This window comes from Pipistrellus hanaki (genome assembly GCF_964339955.1).
Source record: "Pipistrellus hanaki genome assembly, chromosome: 3".
NCBI lineage: Eukaryota > Metazoa > Chordata > Mammalia > Chiroptera > Vespertilionidae > Pipistrellus > Pipistrellus hanaki.
Genome location: NC_140505.1, coordinates 1,419,595 through 1,439,190, shown reverse-complemented (window position 1 = coordinate 1,439,190; position 19,596 = coordinate 1,419,595). Strand labels below are relative to the sequence as shown.

General features: G+C 63.4%; 1 protein-coding gene across 6 annotated transcripts in view; it reads left to right on the top strand.

The window, feature by feature from the left end:
* The first annotated feature begins 3,544 nt into the window (after nucleotides 1-3,544).
* The window catches only part of ARHGEF10 (Rho guanine nucleotide exchange factor 10), a 60,950-nt gene continuing 44,898 nt past the window's right edge, over nucleotides 3,545-19,596 (top strand). For 4 of the 6 annotated variants that reach the window (XM_084878326.1, XM_084878323.1, XM_084878322.1 and 1 more), the window contains exon 1: nucleotides 6,262-6,348. In XM_084878326.1, coding sequence (XP_084734452.1) covers nucleotides 6,283-6,348 — 66 coding nt within the window. In that variant the 5' untranslated portion in view covers nucleotides 6,262-6,282. Of the gene's footprint in view, nucleotides 3,566-5,922; nucleotides 5,984-6,261; nucleotides 6,349-19,596 lie in introns of those variants that run through there. The other 2 variants (XM_084878325.1, XM_084878324.1) reach the window with 2 other exon arrangements.

Here is a 19,596-nt window from a genome sequence, read left to right as displayed (position 1 = left end):
CGCGCCCGAGGGGTGACTCCTTTCTCAGCGCGCCCTCCCCTGAGGGTCTGTCACACCGCGTGACGGGGACCTTCGTGTTCACGGCCCCGTGTTTATCGATCTCCGCCGGGACTTCCTGTCTCAGTGAAGGCGCTGGGGCGCAGACGGCAGGCCCAGAGCAGGTGAGGGGTGGGGCCCTCCGCTCCCGGTGCTCCGTCCTGACCCCACTTCTGTCGTGAGGACCCCCACCCTCCTGGTTTGTATTGCTCCCAGGTGGTACCCCGAAATCCGGGCCCCTCCCCCGGCCCAGGTTCCCGCCGGCTGTGCCCTGGCTGAGCTGAGGGCCTCGGGCGACGGAGAGATGCCTGCGGGCTCAGGTGACATCCGCCATCCCCATGACACCGGCCCGAGGACGCTGCTTGTGTGACACGTCCGTGGAGAGAGCAGAGCTATGCGGGGGGTTCTGCTAACGATCAGAAGCGCTGGGTCTCCGGAAGATCGGGGGATCGGGCTGCGTCCCTCTTCGCGCCGAGGGTTCTGAGCGTTCCTGCTCCTCTCATTCGCCGGGTGCACCCTGAGGCCCGACACCTCCCCGCCTGTCACGTGGTCAGGTCAGCTGCAGCCCCTGCCAGGACGGCTGTGGGTTAGAGATGCTCCCACGTGCACATGGCTCCTCCTCACCCCACTGCTCCAGCAGCAAGTATGGGGGCAGGCCCTCGCAGGGTTCTGGCTGGGCGGGGGTCAGGCCTCACCTGGGAGGAGTGAGGAGCGGGCTCTGCCTCAGGTGGGCAGGTGGCGGGGGCTCCGATGGAAGGGCCCCGTGGGTGGAGCATCGGGGAGCCTGGTTAGTTAGGTCCGGGGGAGACTGCCTTCTCCTGACCAAAGTGGGGCGGGTCCCCACCCCCAGTCCTGCTCCACTGGGCGGGGCCGGCTGGGGAAGCCTGCCTCCTGCACACACCGCCCTCGGAGAGGCGCGAGGCTCCCGGGCTGACTGTGACAGTCACACACCGGCCGCACAGCCAGGCCGACAGCATCCGGTCAGTGAGTCAGTGAGGCGCTGCCTCCGCCCGCGCAGCCTCAGGGCAGCCCCAGGGCCCCCCATTCCCATTCCCACCGACACTGGGTCCCTGCCCCCCCCTCCTCTGCACCGCGGCGTCCCCACCGGCCATTTGGCAGGGACTGGTGGGCAGGTAGGCAGACGGGCAGAGCAAGCACGAGGGGCCGGGGCCAGCGGGACGAAAGCCGGGTGCCTGGCTAAGGACATTGTGGGGGAGGGGCCCGCCCCGGGTGACCTCTCCTCCCCCAGCACACCCCTGTCCTGTGTGTGCACCCCCGACCGTTCCCCCGGGAGACAGCGTCAGGGCCCAGAAAAGAGCAAAACCAGCCAGTGACCCCGTGGCTGCTGCAGGGCCGGCTGCATGGCCAGTGACCCTGCCCGGGCACCGGCCAGCCAGTCCATGAGACCCAGCCTGGAAGGACACACTGGCAGCCGACTGTTCTCCTGAGACCCCCCCCCCCCCCCGACCCCCCAAAGCCCTCCACCCGGACGGCCCTCGGGACCGAGGGCCAGCTCCCTCCCACCTCCACTCCCAAGTAGGGAGGAGTTTGGAAAACTAGACAACTGGGAAACAGTCATGTCATTTGGGGTGAGGGGTCACCGGTGTCCCACCTCGGGCCTGACTGGACGCCAGCGTGGCCAGCGTGCCCAGCCCCGAGACGGGTTTTCTCAGGGGAGTGCCCCTCCCAGAGGGGGAGCCTGTGCCTGTCGCCCAGAGGAGGTTTCAGGTGAGGCTGACTCTGTCAGCTGGTGTGGCTCAGTGGTGGAGCATCAGCCTGTGAAAATAGCTCTGTCAGCCTCTTCAGCCTGGGAACTGGAGGTGAGTCTGGGGGTTCACTGGCAAAGAAACAAAACGCATTTCCCCGCGGGGAGAAGGTCTGGGCGGGGAGAAGGGGTCTGGGGCGGGGACGGGCCCCAGCGGCTGCCTTGGTGCGGCCCAGGCTCCGGCCTCGGCCTGCTGAGCTCACTTCTCCGTGCTCGGGTTTTACCTCACCATAAAAAGCCAAAGCCAAGGTCGGACCCGTGCAGGGTAATCTCCGTGGGAAATTATTTTCGGAATTCTTTATGAGGCCAACAGAAAATTACTGTTTTGAAAAGTATTTTCTATTATTCCCGTTTCTGAACATCAGAGAAACGCACGCGGGTCCCGCAGTAAGCCAGGGGCTGTCCGTGCCTCCCCCCGGGCGCAGTGCAGGCCTCCGGCCCGGCCCACAGTCACGGCCGTCCGCATGTCCGCAGCGGCAGGTCTGCCCAGACCCCGGGGAAGCCATGGGCCTTCGGGCTTAGAGGCTCGCGAGTCCTCAGCCTCTCCGATTGCCGTGGCCCCTGCGGCTCGCGCTCCGCGTGCGCTGCCCCGGCCGGTTCCAGCCCGGGGGCCAGGCGTGGTGCAGCCCAGGGACCGCCCCAGTCACCACCTCCGCTCAGCCTGCGGCTGCCCCACAGCCCCAGGTGGCGGGGCGGGCCGAGCGTGTGCGGAAATGGCCGAAGGTTTAGGAAAGAGCCCAGGGCCAGGGAGGGCAGAGGCCGGCCGCGGGGAGGGCGGGGCCTCTGGAGGGCGGGGCCTCTGGAGGGCGGGGCCTCTGGAGGGCGGGGCCTCTGGAGGGCGGGGCCTCTGGAGGGCGGGGCCTCTGGAGGGCGGGGCCTCTGGAGGGCGGGGCCTCTGGAGGGCGGGGCCTCTGGAGGGCGGGGCCTCTGGAGGGCGGGGCCTCTGGAGGGCGGGGCCGCGGGGAGGGCGGGGCCGCGGGGAGGGCGGGGCCGCGGGGAGGGCGGGGCCGCGGGGAGGGCGGGGCCGCGGGGAGGGCGGGGCCGCGGGGAGGGCGGGGCCGCGGGGAGGGCGGGGCCGCGGGGAGGGCGGGCATGGTAGGTCCGGCCGGTCCCCTGCACCCGGAGCCGCCCCGCCCGCGGCCACCCCGGGAACCCTTGGGGACCGGACTGCCTTGAGGACCCGGCCGCCCGGCCTGAGCGCGGCGCCCAGACCCGCTCGGTCCCGCAGCCCCGGGAGGCCGGTGTGTCCGGGACGGCGCCCCCGCTGCAGGCGGCTGGCGGCCGGCCGGATCCCCACTGCGCCGGGCGGGCGTGTGCACCCGGGCCGGGCAGGAGGGAGTCGGGCGGGGTCTGTCCAGGCCTATGCCCATCCCCTAAGCTCCGGGCCGGACCCGCCGCGCCCAGGACCTCCCAGCGGGGCCCCAGCCCGGGCGCCCCCACTTCACCCGTTCCCACCTGCGCCTCCCCGGCACACCCCCGAGGCCGCGGCTCCGGAGGGCGGGCAGAGCCCAGTGGGCAGTGAGCCCAGGCAGCCCGGGCCGCCCCCGGGCTGGGACGGCGCTGACCTGTCCGAGCGGGTGACCACCCCAGCGAGGACCGCAGCCCGACCGCCAGGCTCCCGCTCCCCCGCCCGCCCAGAGCTGCCAGCGGGCTGGCCGCGGGGCTGACCGCAGGGCTGACGCTGGACCGGGCAGCTCTCCGGGGAAGACAACAGCGACCCCAAGGCCACGGACACCAGGCCCAGCCATTCAGAGCCAGGCCCAGGTGGACTGCATTCCGCCGCATAAGAACGGCAGATGGGGAACCGAGGGCTTCGGGGTCTACGGGCTGGGCCCTGGAGTCACAGCACCTCCTGCTCAGTGGCAGGAGGCTCCACGCCAGAAAGTACGGAAATTAGAGCTTGTGGCCCAGGCAGGGAAGAACCTTCTAGGTCACCCAGGAGTCCTGGTTCTCTGTCCCTTTGACATTTATTCCCAGACTTCCTTCTGCCAGAGGCTTGGTACCAGGGGAGGAGGAGGGAGGGAGGGAGGGAGGGACAGGGAGGGACATGGTGGGAGAGAGGGTGGGAGGAGGGACAGGAAAGGAGGGAGGGACTAGGAGGGAGGGGCAGGAAGAAAGGGAGGGAAGGAGGGAGGGAGGGACAAGGAGGGAGTGGCGTCCTGCGGTCCAGCCCTGGTGAGACAGACAGCCCTCTGGTCGCCCTCCATCCTCCGCGCTCAGCCTGCTGGGCCCCAGAGGAGCCCACACCCCATCATTCAGCTCAGGCCTTGACCTCCGCCGCTCCCTGCCTGGGGCCTGGTCTCTGGGTCCCGCTGCCTTCCTCTGAGAGCCCCCTCCTCCGCCCACGGAGAGGGACCGAGGGGAAAACAGGCCCATTGTTGTCCCGTGCCCGGCACAAAGGGACGCTGTGCGGGCTGGGAATCCCCTGCCCCCACTGGGCTGGGCGGCTGCCCATCTGACCGCTGGGTGCTGGCTGCCCGGCCAGGCCTCCTCTCCTCTTATCTCTCCCTTCCCTCCCCTCGCCCTGTGGCCTGCTCTCCCGCCTTTGTTATCGGGACAGGAATGTTCCAGTGAGCACAGCAGCCCCTGTGCTAGGACCTGGGGTGACCCCGCCCCGCCCCTGCTCCCCGGTGACCCTCTCCCCATCGGCCTCTGGTTCAGTCCGGGACCTGGGCTGAGGGTGCCTGCACAGACACCGCGGTCACCAGCCCTGGGGAGAGATGAGGTGCTGGGGTTTCCCAGGAGCCCCCGTCCTGGCGGGGACCACGGCCGGGGTAGTGAAGGGGGCAGGCTGACCGGGTGACGGGGTGCTTACCTGCCTGCCTGTTCCCTGTCTCCCACGTTCCCCTTCTGCAGGTGCTCCCCTCGGTGGCTGAGTCTGCACTGAGTGCTCTCTCTGCTGTCACCTGGTTCCAGTGACGAGGCTGTGGCTGTGGCCTCCAGCCAGGGGCATAGAGAAATGCAGCCCCTAGGAGACCGGGAGACTCATTGCTTATATGATACTTTATTTCCTTTTTCTATTTACTTATTTTAATATAGATTTTTTTTGTATTGATTTCAGAGAGGAAGGGAAAGGGAGAGGTAGAAACACCTATATATATATATATAAAAGGCTAATATGCAAAGTGTCCCTGTAGGCGTTCTACCCAGAGACTGGGAGTTCAATTGCTTGCTATGATGTGTGCTGACCACCAGGGGGCGATGCAGAACGAAGGAAGGTCCCAGCCAGCAGCTGGAAGGCCCTGATGGGCACTAGGCCTAGGGACCCTCCCTGTTTATGAATTTCATGCACTGGGCCTCTGGTCCATGATGAGAGAGAATCACTCACCAGCTGCCTCTGCAGGCCCCACACCAGGGATCCAGCCCACAACCTGGGCCCGAGCCCTGACCAGGAATCAAACCCTGACCTCCTGGCTCATAGGTGGGTGCTCAAGCACTGAGCCACACTGGCCGGTTCAGTTTCCTTTTTAATCGTAAACTAATAAAGGCTCTGGGCACAGACCAGCGGCCTCCTGAGCTTCCCCCTGGACCACTGCCCCGGCCTGCACCTGCTCAGGGTCCCACACCCACCGGGGCGGCACTAGGTTTGCAGGCCCCCGTGGCCTGCGCCCTGCGGGAGGGCAGAGGGGGCAGCCAGCGGGAAGGGGAGCATGCCTCCACCACCTCCCAGCAGCTCTTCCCGGCCACGGAATGCGGCCACTGCTCCCGGGAAGTCCCGGGAAATAGCTTGCGGCTCCGGAGCCTGAGCAACCCCTGGGGATTGTGTGAACCTGCACTCCCAGCCCGGGCTTGGCGGTCTGACCTCCCCGCAGCCGGCCGCCGGGGGCAGGGGGCAGGGGGCTGGGGCAGGGGGAGGGGCAGGGCGGGTCTGGGCGGGAGGGGCGGTGCTCCGGGGTCTGCTCCGGGGTCTCCCGCGCCCCCCGCCCCCGCGGGCGCCGCCGGGCGGGGCGCGGGCTCCGGGCCGCGGGCGGGGCGCGGGGGCCACGTGGCCGCTCAGGAATGCGCTGGCGCGGGGGCGGGGCGCGGACAGAGAACGGGCAGGCACCTCAGCCAATAGGCTCTCGGTGCCGCCCGGGCCTGCCAATCAGGACGCGGGGGCGGAGCTGCCTCCCCGTGGGCGGGGCCGGAGAGCATCCCCGGGCGGCGGGCAGAGGGGCGCCGGAGGGACAGCGGGTCCGGCGGGTGAGTGCGGCCCGGCGTGGGTTCCCTGTTTGGGGTCGCGGGCTGGGCGTCCCCCGGCGTGGGCGGGGTGCCCGCTGTCCCGCCGCAGGCCGCGCGGTTAACGGCCGCGGGCCGAGCCCGACTCCAGCCGGCGGCCCCGACGGCGGGCGGCGTGCGGGGAGCGGTCCCCCCGGAGCCGACCCCGTTTCCGGGGAGCCCTCCTCCCGGGCGCGGTGGGGGGCGGGGGGCCCCGGGCGGGGCGGGGCGTGGGGTGTGGGGGTGCGGGGGGAAGCCCGGGGGCCCGCGGGAAGCTGCGCGGGATGCGCGGAGGCGTTCGGGGCGCAGCCCTCGGGGTGTCGGCGGAGGCTGAGTCCGTGGCCGCGGAGGTGACAGCGTCACTGGGAGCAGCCCAGGTGGGTGCGGGTCCCGCCGGGAACGGCCCTGCGGCCCCGCGGCCCTGCCCGGTCCCCAGGCCGGTGCCTGCCCACCTGCCGCCCCTCCCTCCGGGGCTGCGTGCGGGGCGGGGCTGGCGGAGCGGAGCCCTGGCTTCTCCTGGGAGGTGGGATCCGGGGGCAGCGCAGGCAGTGCACAGCGGGGTGCACAGCGGGGTGCACGGCGGGGTGCACAGCGGGGTGCACGGCGGGGCGCACGGTCCTGCGGGAGCAGAAGGCTCTCCCCGGTCAGGCAAAGGGCGTCCTGCTTCCCTGCGCTGGGCCCACAGCCTACGGTCCTGCAGGAGCCACTCCCTGTCCCTCCAGGAAGGCCGCTGTCCACACAGCGCTTAAGTGCACGGCCTGGAAGATAACTCTTTTTTTCTGAAAAGTATATTTTATTGATTTTTTAGAGAGGAAGGAAGAGAGAGAGTTAGAAACATCGATGAGAGAGAACATCGATCAGCTGTCTCCTGCACACCCCCCACTGGGGACGTGCACGCAAGACACACGCCCTTGACCGGGATCGAACCCGGGACCCTTCACTGACACTCTGTCCACTGAGCCACACCGGCCAGGGCTGGGGGATGACTCTTATTGGGAAAGACCATTGAGAGGAACCCGTGTATGCTTCGCAGTGTGATGGCCGCCGAGCTCTGACTGTGGCTGGCCGGGGCCTGGGACGTGGTGAGTGGCCGTCCCTGGTCAGCACAGACGACCGATTGTGGTCAGCAGGAAGGTGGTGGTGGCAGATGCTGCTCATAATCAATCGGGGCGTGTAGCCAGGCTTTTTATCTGATAAGAGGGAAGGCTGACTTTCTGGTTTGCCCAACTTCACGTGCTGCTATTTTGAGAGGCAGTTCCCTCAGGAGGTATTTCTGCGGAGCGGTTAGAGGGGGTGAGGTTAGAGGGGACGCTGTGGGCATTGTGGGCAGAGGCGCCCTGTGGGGCTGGGGACTGCTGCCCTCCCGTCCGGGCATCTCAGACCCCCGCTTACCCCCAGCATGGCCGGAGGGCAGGCGTGTGAACGTGCTTCGCACAGCTAGAGCGCAGGGAGGTGCAGTGATTCCGGCTCACTCCTCTGTCAGTGACAGTTTGGAAAACATGCTACAGGCACCAGGAGCCTGCTGGGTGCGAGGTTGTTCTATTGCACAGGGGGCGTGGGGCTGCCGCCAAAATACTCACAGTGCTTCTTTAGGTGTGAAGCATTCCTCTTCCATGAACCGCTTCTGATACTAGACATGGCTTTTTATTTTTTTAAAAATATATTTTATTGATTTTTTTTTTTACAAGAGGAAGGGAGAGGGATAGAGAGTTAGAAACATCGATGAGAGAGAAACATCAATCAGCTGCCTCCTGCACACCCCCTGCTAGGGATGTGCCCGCAACCATGGTACATGCCCTTGACCGGAATGGAACCCGAGACCTTTCAGTCCCCAGGCTGACACTCTATCTGCTGAGCCACACCGGTTATGGCTAGATGCGGCTTTTTAAAGTAAAATACAGCGTCCCCGCTGCCATGCTGTGTAGTGGCGGTGGTGAGAGGGGGCGTGGGAAGGCCGAGCTTTCAGTCCCGCTCAGAGCGACTCCCTGGGAGCTGAGCCCGTGCTCCCTCCGGGGCTGCCACCCGGGGGGCACAGCCGCAGCCTCAGCCCTCCGCTCAGAGTCTCCTGGGAATTCCTGCACAAAACAGGACTGGCACCCTGCCCCCCGGCCCCATGCAGCGAGGCCTCCGGGGCACAGGCTGTGCTTTTAAAAAGTTTATTTAAATACATTTTTATGGATGTCAGAGAGGAAGGGGGAGGGAGAGAGACAGCAGCATCCATGAGGAGAGAGAATCATGGACTGGCTGCCTCCTGTACGCCCCCCCCCGGGGATGGAGCCCACAACCCGGGCCTGTGCCCTGACCGGGAATTGAACGGTGACCTCCTGGTTCCTAGGTCGGTGCCCAACCACAAGCCACGCCGGCCGGGCAGGCTGTGCTTCTGAGGGCGGGAGGCTGCTGTCTGGCCTTGGGGACGGGGCCCTCACAGGTGGATGTGGAAGCCCCTTCACGTCCCGCGTGGTTCAGGGTTCCGGTTCAGGGTCCGGGTACTGGAGAAGGCTGCCCACAAATGGAAAGAGACTTGTGAGAAGCATTAATTTGGGAGATGGGGGCCGGGATGGGAGGATACTCCTCGCTCTGACTTTCCCATCCCTTTTATTAAGATTAAAGTAATAGGATACACCCGTTTCCCCTGGGCGGGAAACTCCAATCACAGCCAGCCGGTGAATTTAGGACTAACCGGTGGGGGCTGCTTCAACTACCAATGTCTAGTGATTAGCTCTGACCCTTCAGAGCAACTATGGTGGACCAGCCCTGCGGACTCCCTGTCCACAGCTCTCTGCTATTAAAACAATCATCTGCTTCCGGCAGTGGTCATCATTATTATCTTATTATTTTATTATTTTATTTTTTATTTTTTTATAAATCTTTATTGTTCATATTATTACATGTGTTCCTCATTTTTTCCCCTCCATTGCTCCCCTCCACCAGGTTTCCACCCCACCCTCTGCCCTTTCCCCACCCCCCATTGTCCTCATCCATAGGTGCACAGTTTATGTTCAGTCTCTTCCCGCACCCCCCCTCCCCTTTTCCCTGAGAATCGTCAGTTCACTCCCCTTCCATACCTCTGATTCTATTATATTCACCAGTTAATATTGTTCATCAGATTTTTTTTAAATTCCCTTGGTTTTTAGATTCACTTGTTGATAGTTACATATTTGTTGTTCATAATTTTTTTTTAAATTTATTTTATTGATTTTGTACAGAGAGGAAGAGAGAGGGATAGAGAGTTAGAAACATCGATGAGAGAGAATCATCGATCAGCTGCCTCTTGCACACCCCCTACTAGGGATGTGCCCGCAACCAAGGTACATGCCCTTAACCGGAATCAAACCCGGGACCTTTCAGTCCGCAGGCCGACGCTCTATCCACTGAGCCAAACCGGTCCTGGCTGTTGTTCATAATTTTTATCTTTATCTTCTTCCTCTTCCTAAATACCCCCCTTCAGCAATTCATATAATTCTGGTTTGGCGGTGATGAACTCCTTTAGCTTTTTTTTTTTATTAGTGAAGCTCTTTATCTGGCCTTCAATTCTGAGTGATAGCTTGCTGGGTAGAATATTTTGGGCTGTAGGTTCTTGCTATTCATCACCTTGAATATTTCTTGCCATTCCCGTCTGGCCTGCATGGTTTCTGTTGAGAAATCAGCTGACAATTGTATGGGTGCTCCTTTATAGGTAACTACCTGCTTTGCTCTTGCTGCTTTTAATATTCTCTCTTTCTCTTTTGCTCTTGGAATTTTAATTATGATGTGTCTTGGTGTGGTCCTCTTTGGATTCCTTTTGTTTGGGGTTCTGTGCGCTTCCTGGACTTGTAAGTCTAATTCTTTCACCAGGTGGGGGAAGTTTTCTGTCACTATTTCTTCCAGTATGTTTTCATTATCTTGCTCTCTCTCTTCTTCTGGGACCCCCATAATTCTGATGTTGGTTTGCTTGAAGTTGTCCCAGAGGTTTCTTACATTATCTTCAACTTTCTGGATTCTCTTGTCTTCTTGCTTCTGCGGAGGAGTGTCTTCTGGCTCTTTAAGTTCCAAATCTTTGACTTGATTCTTGCGATCTTCCATTCTGTTCTTAGGACTCTGTATAATATTATTTCAGACAATGTATTCTTTATTTCTAGTTGATCCCTTATTATTTCTACTTGATTCCTTATTATTTCTAGTTGATCCCTTTTCATATCTTCATAGGTCTTGTTTATTTTATCAGCCTTTTCTAGGAAAGTCTTGAAAAACTTTATAAGTGTGGTTTTGAACTCTATATCCAGTCTCTTTTTGTCCTCCATTTCTTTTGTTTGTGATCTCTTTCCTTGTCTTGGCATTTTCACAGCTTCCCTGAGTTGGTAGCCTTAAAAGTCTCTGTGTTCAGCTTGGATGGGGCGGAGTTTCAGGGTGGAGCCTACAGCCTTGGCATCCAGTCAGCCATGCCCCATGAGGCTCCTGAGTCTCAGTGTTTCTCAGGGTCCTTTGGTACTCACTGCAAGCACCTCTGAGAGAAAGGTGCCCTTGAGTTTCGCCTTCTACCAAACAGTCTAGGTTTTCCCCCAATGAGCCCGGAACTGGGGTTCAGTTCAGTTGGAAGTGGAGTTCTGGAGCTTTTGTCTCCTTCCTGCTAGGGCAATCCAGCAGCACAGTAAACTGTCCGTTCTCTGCGTGCAATGTGTGCGCCTCTGGAACTTCCTTTCACTGCTCCCCTGAGTTTCCGCCTTACAGCCCAGACTCCCTCCGTATGAGCCTGGGTCCCCAGGGTCTGGCCTAGAACTGGGGTTCAGTGCAGTTGGAACTGGGGCTCAGCACAATCCGGAGCTTTTATCTCCTTCCCACTAGGGAACGCCATCCAGGCACTCAGCTTCCCCCTTCTCTCTGGCTCCGTCCTCTCCACGTGCGCACCGTGTCTCCGTACCTTGGGCTTTTACAGCTCCTCTGCTTTTCCTTCTGGTTTTCTCTTTCCTTCTCGTTGTAGAATTTCCAGTCAGTCGACTTTCCTGTAGTTCTGGGTAATGTCCATTTTGTATTTTAGTTGTATTTTATTGAAATTGTTGTGTGAGGCTGCTGTAAGGTGTTTACCTGTGCCGCCATCTTGGTTTCTCCTCCATCATTATTATTTTAAAGAACGCAGCGTGGACGGTCGGACCCCAGAGCCAGGTGTATGCGTGAGTTTTGCGCTCTGATCCCTCGCTGGGATGGACAGGAGCCGGCTGACAGGAGCGGCCGGAAGGGCGTCCGGACGGAAGTGCCAGTGCCGCTGCTGTCTCAGCCTGTGGACTGCCTTCGGGCTCGGATGGGGAAGCAGTGTGGCTTCAGCCGGTCCGGGCTCAGGACCCCGAGGCAGCGGCTGGAAGGGGTGTTTACCTCACGTGGGACTCGAGCCCATTGGAGAGGACCCTTCCGGCTGGTTGGACGGCTCTGTCTCTGGGGCCGCTTGGTGGGACCCCAATCCGCCATCTTCTTCCTTCCTTCCGCCCGGTGTCCCAGTGGCCTGAGCGCGTAGGGCACCCCCCGATCGGAGCCCTGGGGTCAGTGAGGCCTGTGAGCTGTCAGGACCTCAGTCCCGGGGTCAGTGAGGCCTGTGAGCTGTCAGGACCTGAGCCCCGGGGGTCAGTGAGGCCTGTGAGCTGTCAGGATCAGAGCCTGGGGTCAGTGAGGCCTGTGAGCTGTCAGGACCTGAGCCCCAGGCGTCAGTGAGGCCTGTGAGCTGTCAGGACCTGAGCCCCAGGGGTCAGTATGGCCTGTGAGCTGTCAGGACCTCAGTCCCGGGGTCAGTGAGGCCTGTGAGCTGTCAGGACCTCAGTCCCGGGGTCAGTGAGGCCTGTGAGTTGTCAGGATCGGAGCCCGGGGTCAGTGAGGCCTGTGAGCTGTCAGGACCTGAGCCCCAGGGTCAGTGAGGCCTGTGATCTGTCAGGACCTGAGCCCCAGGATCAGTGAGGCCTGTGAGCTGTCAGGACCTCAGTCCCGGGGTCAGTGAGGCCTGTGAGTTGTCAGGATCGGAGCCCGGGGTCAGTGAGGCCTGTGAGCTGTCAGGACCTCAGTCCCGGGGTCAGTGAGGCCTGTGAGCTGTCAGGACCTCAGTCCCGGGGTCAGTGAGGCCTGTGAGCTGTCAGGACCTGAGCCACAGGGGTCAGTGAGGCCTGTGAGCTGTCAGGACCTGAGCCCCGGGGGTCAGTGAGGCCTGTGAGCTGTCAGGACCTCAGTCCCGGGGTCAGTGAGGCCTGTGAGCTGTCAGGACCTCAGTCCCGGGGTCAGTGAGGCCTGTGAGCTGTCAGGACCTGAGCCCCGGGGGTCAGTGAGGCCTGTGAGCTGTCAGGACCTGAGCCCCGGGGGTCAGTGAGGCCTGTGAGCTGTCAGGACTTGAGCCCTGGGGGTCAGTGAGGCCTGTGAGCTGTCAGGACCTCAGTCCCGGGGTCAGTGAGGCCTGTGAGCTGTCAGGACCTCAGTCCCGGGGTCAGTGAGGCCTGTGAGCTGTCAGGACCTGAGCCCCAGGGTCAGTGAGGCCTGTGAGCTGTCAGGACCTCAGTCCCGGGGTCAGTGAGGCCTGTGAGCTGTCAGGACCTCAGTCCCGGGGTCAGTGAGGCCTGTGAGCTGTCAGGACCTGAGCCCCAGGGTCAGTGAGGCCTGTGAGCTGTCAGGACCTCAGTCCCGGGGTCAGTGAGGCCTGTGAGCTGTCAGGACCTCAGTCCCGGGGTCAGTGAGGCCTGTGAGCTGTCAGGACCTCAGTCCCGGGGTCAGTGAGGCCTGTGAGTTGTCAGGATCGGAGCCCGGGGTCAGTGAGGCCTGTGAGCTGTCAGGACCTCAGTCCCGGGGTCAGTGAGGCCTGTGAGCTGTCAGGACCTCAGTCCCGGGGTCAGTGAGGCCTGTGAGCTGTCAGGACCTGAGCCCCAGGGGTCAGTGAGGCCTGTGAGCTGTCAGGACCTCAGTCCCGGGGTCAGTGAGGCCTGTGAGCTGTCAGGACCTCAGTCCCGGGGTCAGTGAGGCCTGTGAGCTGTCAGGACCTCAGTCCCGGGGTCAGTGAGGCCTGTGAGCTGTCAGGACCTGAGCCACAGGGGTCAGTGAGGCCTGTGAGCTGTCAGGACCTCAGTCCCGGGGTCAGTGAGGCCTGTGAGCTGTCAGGACCTCAGTCCCGGGGTCAGTGAGGCCTGTGAGCTGTCAGGACCTGAGCCCCAGGGGTCAGTGAGGCCTGTGAGCTGTCAGGACCTCAGTCCCGGGGTCAGTGAGGCCTGTGAGCTGTCAGGACCTCAGTCCCGGGGTCAGTGAGGCCTGTGAGCTGTCAGGACCTCAGTCCCGGGGTCAGTGAGGCCTGTGAGCTGTCAGGACCTGAGCCACAGGGGTCAGTGAGGCCTGTGAGCTGTCAGGACCTGAGCCCCGGGGGTCAGTGAGGCCTGTGAGCTGTCAGTCCCGGGGTCAGTGAGGCCTGTGAGCTGTCAGGACCTCAGTCCCGGGGTCAGTGAGGCCTGTGAGCTGTCAGGACCTGAGCCCCGGGGGTCAGTGAGGCCTGTGAGCTGTCAGGACCTGAGCCCCGGGGGTCAGTGAGGCCTGTGAGCTGTCAGGACTTGAGCCCTGGGAGTCAGTGAGGCCTGTGAGCTGTCAGGACCTCAGTCCCGGGGTCAGTGAGGCCTGTGAGCTGTCAGGACCTCAGTCCCGGGGTCAGTGAGGCCTGTGAGCTGTCAGGACCTCAGTCCCGGGGTCAGTGAGGCCTGTGAGCTGTCAGGACCTCAGTCCCGGGGTCAGTGAGGCCTGTGAGCTGTCAGGACCTCAGTCCCGGGGTCAGTGAGGCCTGTGAGCTGTCAGGACCTGAGCCCCAGGGGTCAGTGAGGCCTGTGAGCTGTCAGGACCTGAGCCCCGGGGGTCAGTGAGGCCTGTGAGCTGTCAGGACCTCAGTCCCGGGGTCAGTGAGGCCTGTGAGCTGTCAGGACCTCAGTCCCGGGGTCAGTGAGGCCTGTGAGCTGTCAGGACCTGAGCCCCGGGGGACAGTGAGGCCTGTGATCTGTCAGGACCTGAGCCCCAGGGTCAGTGAGGCCTGTGAGCTGTCAGGACCTCAGTCCCGGGGTCAGTGAGGCCTGTGAGCTGTCAGGACCTCAGTCCCGGGGTCAGTGAGGCCTGTGAGCTGTCAGGACCTGAGCCCCAGGGGACAGTGAGGCCTGTGATCTGTCAGGACCTGAGCCCCAGGGTCAGTGAGGCCTGTGAGCTGTCAGGACCTGAGCCCCGGGGGTCAGTGAGGCCTGTGAGCTGTCAGGACCTGAGCCCCGGGGGTCAGTGAGGCCTGTTAGCTGTCAGGACTTGAGCCCTGGGAGTCAGTGAGGCCTGTGAGCTGTCAGGACCTCAGTCCCGGGGTTAGTGAGGCCTGTGAGCTGTCAGGACCTCAGTCCCGGGGTCAGTGAGGCCTGTGAGCTGTCAGGACCTCAGTCCCGGGGTCAGTGAGGCCTGTGAGCTGTCAGGACCTCAGTCCCGGGGTCAGTGAGGCCTGTGAGCTGTCAGGACCTCAGTCCCGGGGTCAGTGAGGCCTGTGAGCTGTCAGGACCTGAGCCCCAGGGGTCAGTGAGGCCTGTGAGCTGTCAGGACCTGAGCCCCGGGGGTCAGTGAGGCCTGTGAGCTGTCAGGACCTCAGTCCCGGGGTCAGTGAGGCCTGTGAGCTGTCAGGACCTCAGTCCCGGGGTCAGTGAGGCCTGTGAGCTGTCAGGACCTGAGCCACAGGGGTCAGTGAGGCCTGTGAGCTGTCAGGACCTGAGCCCCAGGGGTCAGTGAGGCCTGTGAGCTGTCAGTCCCGGGGTCAGTGAGGCCTGTGAGCTGTCAGGACCTCAGTCCCGGGGTCAGTGAGGCCTGTGAGCTGTCAGGACCTGAGCCCCGGGGGTCAGTGAGGCCTGTGAGCTGTCAGGACCTGAGCCCCGGGGGTCAGTGAGGCCTGTGAGCTGTCAGGACTTGAGCCCTGGGGGTCAGTGAGGCCTGTGAGCTGTCAGGACCTCAGTCCCGGGGTCAGTGAGGCCTGTGAGCTGTCAGGACCTCAGTCCCGGGGTCAGTGAGGCCTGTGAGCTGTCAGGACCTGAGCCCCAGGGTCAGTGAGGCCTGTGAGCTGTCAGGACCTCAGTCCCGGGGTCAGTGAGGCCTGTGAGCTGTCAGGACCTCAGTCCCGGGGTCAGTGAGGCCTGTGAGCTGTCAGGACCTGAGCCCCGGGGGACAGTGAGGCCTGTGATCTGTCAGGACCTGAGCCCCAGGGTCAGTGAGGCCTGTGAGCTGTCAGGACCTCAGTCCCGGGGTCAGTGAGGCCTGTGAGCTGTCAGGACCTCAGTCCCGGGGTCAGTGAGGCCTGTGAGCTGTCAGGACCTCAGTCCCGGGGTCAGTGAGGCCTGTGAGTTGTCAGGATCGGAGTCCGGGGTCAGTGAGGCCTGTGAGCTGTCAGGACCTCAGTCCCGGGGTCAGTGAGGCCTGTGAGCTGTCAGGACCTCAGTCCCGGGGTCAGTGAGGCCTGTGAGCTGTCAGGACCTGAGCCCCAGGGGTCAGTGAGGCCTGTGAGCTGTCAGGACCTCAGTCCCGGGGTCAGTGAGGCCTGTGAGCTGTCAGGACCTCAGTCCCGGGGTCAGTGAGGCCTGTGAGCTGTCAGGACCTGAGCCCCGGAGGACAGTGAGGCCTGTGATCTGTCAGGACCTGAGCCCCAGGGTCAGTGAGGCCTGTGAGCTGTCAGGACCTCAGTCCCGGGGTCAGTGAGGCCTGTGAGCTGTCAGGACCTCAGTCCCGGGGTCAGTGAGGCCTGTGAGCTGTCAGGACCTGAGCCCCGGGGGACAGTGAGGCCTGTGATCTGTCAGGACCTGAGCCCCAGGGTCAGTGAGGCCTGTGAGCTGTCAGGACCTCAGTCCCGGGGTCAGTGAGGCCTGTGAGCTGTCAGGACCTCAGTCCCGGGGTCAGTGAGGCCTGTGAGCTGTCAGGACCTCAGTCCCGGGGTCAGTGAGGCCTGTGAGCTGTCAGGACCTGAGCTCCGGGGGACAGTGAGGCCTGTGAGCTGTCAGGACCTGAGCCCCAGGGGTCAGTGAGGCCTGTGAGCTGTCAGGACCTGAGCCCCGGGGGTCAGTGAGGCCTGTGAGCTGTCAGGACCTCAGTCCCGGGGTCAGTGAGGCCTGTGAGCTGTCAGGACCTCAGTCCCGGGGTCAGTGAGGCCTGTGAGCTGTCAGGACCTGAGCCACAGGCGTCAGTGAGGCCTGTGAGCTGTCAGGACCTGAGCCCCGGGGGTCAGTGAGGCCTGTGAGCTGTCAGTCCCGGGGTCAGTGAGGCCTGTGAGCTGTCAGGACCTCAGTCCCGGGGTCAGTGAGGCCTGTGAGCTGTCAGGACCTGAGCCACAGGGGTCAGTGAGGCCTGTGAGCTGTCAGGACCTGAGCCCCGGGGGTCAGTGAGGCCTGTGAGCTGTCAGGACTTGAGCCCTGGGGGTCAGTGAGGCCTGTGAGCTGTCAGGACCTCAGTCCCGGGGTCAGTGAGGCCTGTGAGCTGTCAGGACCTCAGTCCCGGGGTCAGTGAGGCCTGTGAGCTGTCAGGACCTGAGCCCCAGGGTCAGTGAGGCCTGTGAGCTGTCAGGACCTCAGTCCCGGGGTCAGTGAGGCCTGTGAGCTGTCAGGACCTCAGTCCCGGGGTCAGTGAGGCCTGTGAGCTGTCAGGACCTGAGCCCCGTGGGACAGTGAGGCCTGTGATCTGTCAGGAACTGAGCCCCAGGGTCAGTGAGGCCTGTGAGCTGTCAGGACCTCAGTCCCGGGGTCAGTGAGGCCTGTGAGCTGTCAGGCCCCCAGTCCCGGGGTCAGTGAGGCCTGTGAGCTGTCAGGACCTGAGCCCCGGGGGTCAGTGAGGCCTGTGAGCTGTCAGGACTTGAGCCCTGGGAGTCAGTGAGGCCTGTGAGCTGTCAGGACCTCAGTCCCGGGGTTAGTGAGGCCTGTGAGCTGTCAGGACCTCAGTCCCGGGGTCAGTGAGGCCTGTGAGCTGTCAGGACCTCAGTCCCGGGGTCAGTGAGGCCTGTGAGCTGTCAGGACCTCAGTCCCGGGGTCAGTGAGGCCTGTGAGCTGTCAGGACCTCAGTCCCGGGGTCAGTGAGGCCTGTGAGCTGTCAGGACCTGAGCCCCAGGGGTCAGTGAGGCCTGTGAGCTGTCAGGACCTGAGCCCCGGGGGTCAGTGAGGCCTGTGAGCTGTCAGGACCTCAGTCCCGGGGTCAGTGAGGCCTGTGAGCTGTCAGGACCTCAGTCCCGGGGTCAGTGAGGCCTGTGAGCTGTCAGGACCTGAGCCCCGGGGGACAGTGAGGCCTGTGATCTGTCAGGACCTGAGCCCCAGGGTCAGTGAGGCCTGTGAGCTGTCAGGACCTCAGTCCCGGGGTCAGTGAGGCCTGTGAGCTGTCAGGACCTCAGTCCCGGGGTCAGTGAGGCCTGTGAGCTGTCAGGACCTGAGCCCCAGGGGACAGTGAGGCCTGTGATCTGTCAGGACCTGAGCCCCAGGGTCAGTGAGGCCTGTGAGCTGTCAGGACCTGAGCCCCGGGGGTCAGTGAGGCCTGTGAGCTGTCAGGACCTGAGCCCCGGGGGTCAGTGAGGCCTGTTAGCTGTCAGGACTTGAGCCCTGGGAGTCAGTGAGGCCTGTGAGCTGTCAGGACCTCAGTCCCGGGGTTAGTGAGGCCTGTGAGCTGTCAGGACCTCAGTCCCGGGGTCAGTGAGGCCTGTGAGCTGTCAGGACCTCAGTCCCGGGGTCAGTGAGGCCTGTGAGCTGTCAGGACCTCAGTCCCGGGGTCAGTGAGGCCTGTGAGCTGTCAGGACCTCAGTCCCGGGGTCAGTGAGGCCTGTGAGCTGTCAGGACCTGAGCCCCAGGGGTCAGTGAGGCCTGTGAGCTGTCAGGACCTGAGCCCCGGGGGTCAGTGAGGCCTGTGAGCTGTCAGGACCTCAGTCCCGGGGTCAGTGAGGCCTGTGAGCTGTCAGGACCTCAGTCCCGGGGTCAGTGAGGCCTGTGAGCTGTCAGGACCTGAGCCACAGGGGTCAGTGAGGCCTGTGAGCTGTCAGGACCTGAGCCCCAGGGGTCAGTGAGGCCTGTGAGCTGTCAGTCCCGGGGTCAGTGAGGCCTGTGAGCTGTCAGGACCTCAGTCCCGGGGTCAGTGAGGCCTGTGAGCTGTCAGGACCTGAGCCCCGGGGGTCAGTGAGGCCTGTGAGCTGTCAGGACCTGAGCCCCGGGGGTCAGTGAGGCCTGTGAGCTGTCAGGACTTGAGCCCTGGGGGTCAGTGAGGCCTGTGAGCTGTCAGGACCTCAGTCCCGGGGTCAGTGAGGCCTGTGAGCTGTCAGGACCTCAGTCCCGGGGTCAGTGAGGCCTGTGAGCTGTCAGGACCTGAGCCCCAGGGTCAGTGAGGCCTGTGAGCTGTCAGGACCTCAGTCCCGGGGTCAGTGAGGCCTGTGAGCTGTCAGGACCTCAGTCCCGGGGTCAGTGAGGCCTGTGAGCTGTCAGGACCTGAGCCCCGGGGGACAGTGAGGCCTGTGATCTGTCAGGACCTGAGCCCCAGGGTCAGTGAGGCCTGTGAGCTGTCAGGACCTCAGTCCCGGGGTCAGTGAGGCCTGTGAGCTGTCAGGACCTCAGTCCCGGGGTCAGTGAGGCCTGTGAGCTGTCAGGACCTCAGTCCCGGGGTCAGTGAGGCCTGTGAGTTGTCAGGATCGGAGTCCGGGGTCAGTGAGGCCTGTGAGCTGTCAGGACCTCAGTCCCGGGGTCAGTGAGGCCTGTGAGCTGTCAGGACCTCAGTCCCGGGGTCAGTGAGGCCTGTGAGCTGTCAGGACCTGAGCCCCAGGGGTCAGTGAGGCCTGTGAGCTGTCAGGACCTCAGTCCCGGGGTCAGTGAGGCCTGTGAGCTGTCAGGACCTCAGTCCCGGGGTCAGTGAGGCCTGTGAGCTGTCAGGACCTGAGCCCCGGAGGACAGTGAGGCCTGTGATCTGTCAGGACCTGAGCCCCAGGGTCAGTGAGGCCTGTGAGCTGTCAGGACCTCAGTCCCGGGGTCAGTGAGGCCTGTGAGCTGTCAGGACCTCAGTCCCGGGGTCAGTGAGGCCTGTGAGCTGTCAGGACCTGAGCCCCGGGGGACAGTGAGGCCTGTGATCTGTCAGGACCTGAGCCCCAGGGTCAGTGAGGCCTGTGAGCTGTCAGGACCTCAGTCCCGGGGTCAGTGAGGCCTGTGAGCTGTCAGGACCTCAGTCCCGGGGTCAGTGAGGCCTGTGAGCTGTCAGGACCTCAGTCCCGGGGTCAGTGAGGCCTGTGAGCTGTCAGGACCTGAGCTCCGGGGGACAGTGAGGCCTGTGAGCTGTCAGGACCTGAGCCCCAGGGGTCAGTGAGGCCTGTGAGCTGTCAGGACCTGAGCCCCGGGGGTCAGTGAGGCCTGTGAGCTGTCAGGACCTCAGTCCCGGGGTCAGTGAGGCCTGTGAGCTGTCAGGACCTCAGTCCCGGGGTCAGTGAGGCCTGTGAGCTGTCAGGACCTGAGCCACAGGCGTCAGTGAGGCCTGTGAGCTGTCAGGACCTGAGCCCCGGGGGTCAGTGAGGCCTGTGAGCTGTCAGTCCCGGGGTCAGTGAGGCCTGTGAGCTGTCAGGACCTCAGTCCCGGGGTCAGTGAGGCCTGTGAGCTGTCAGG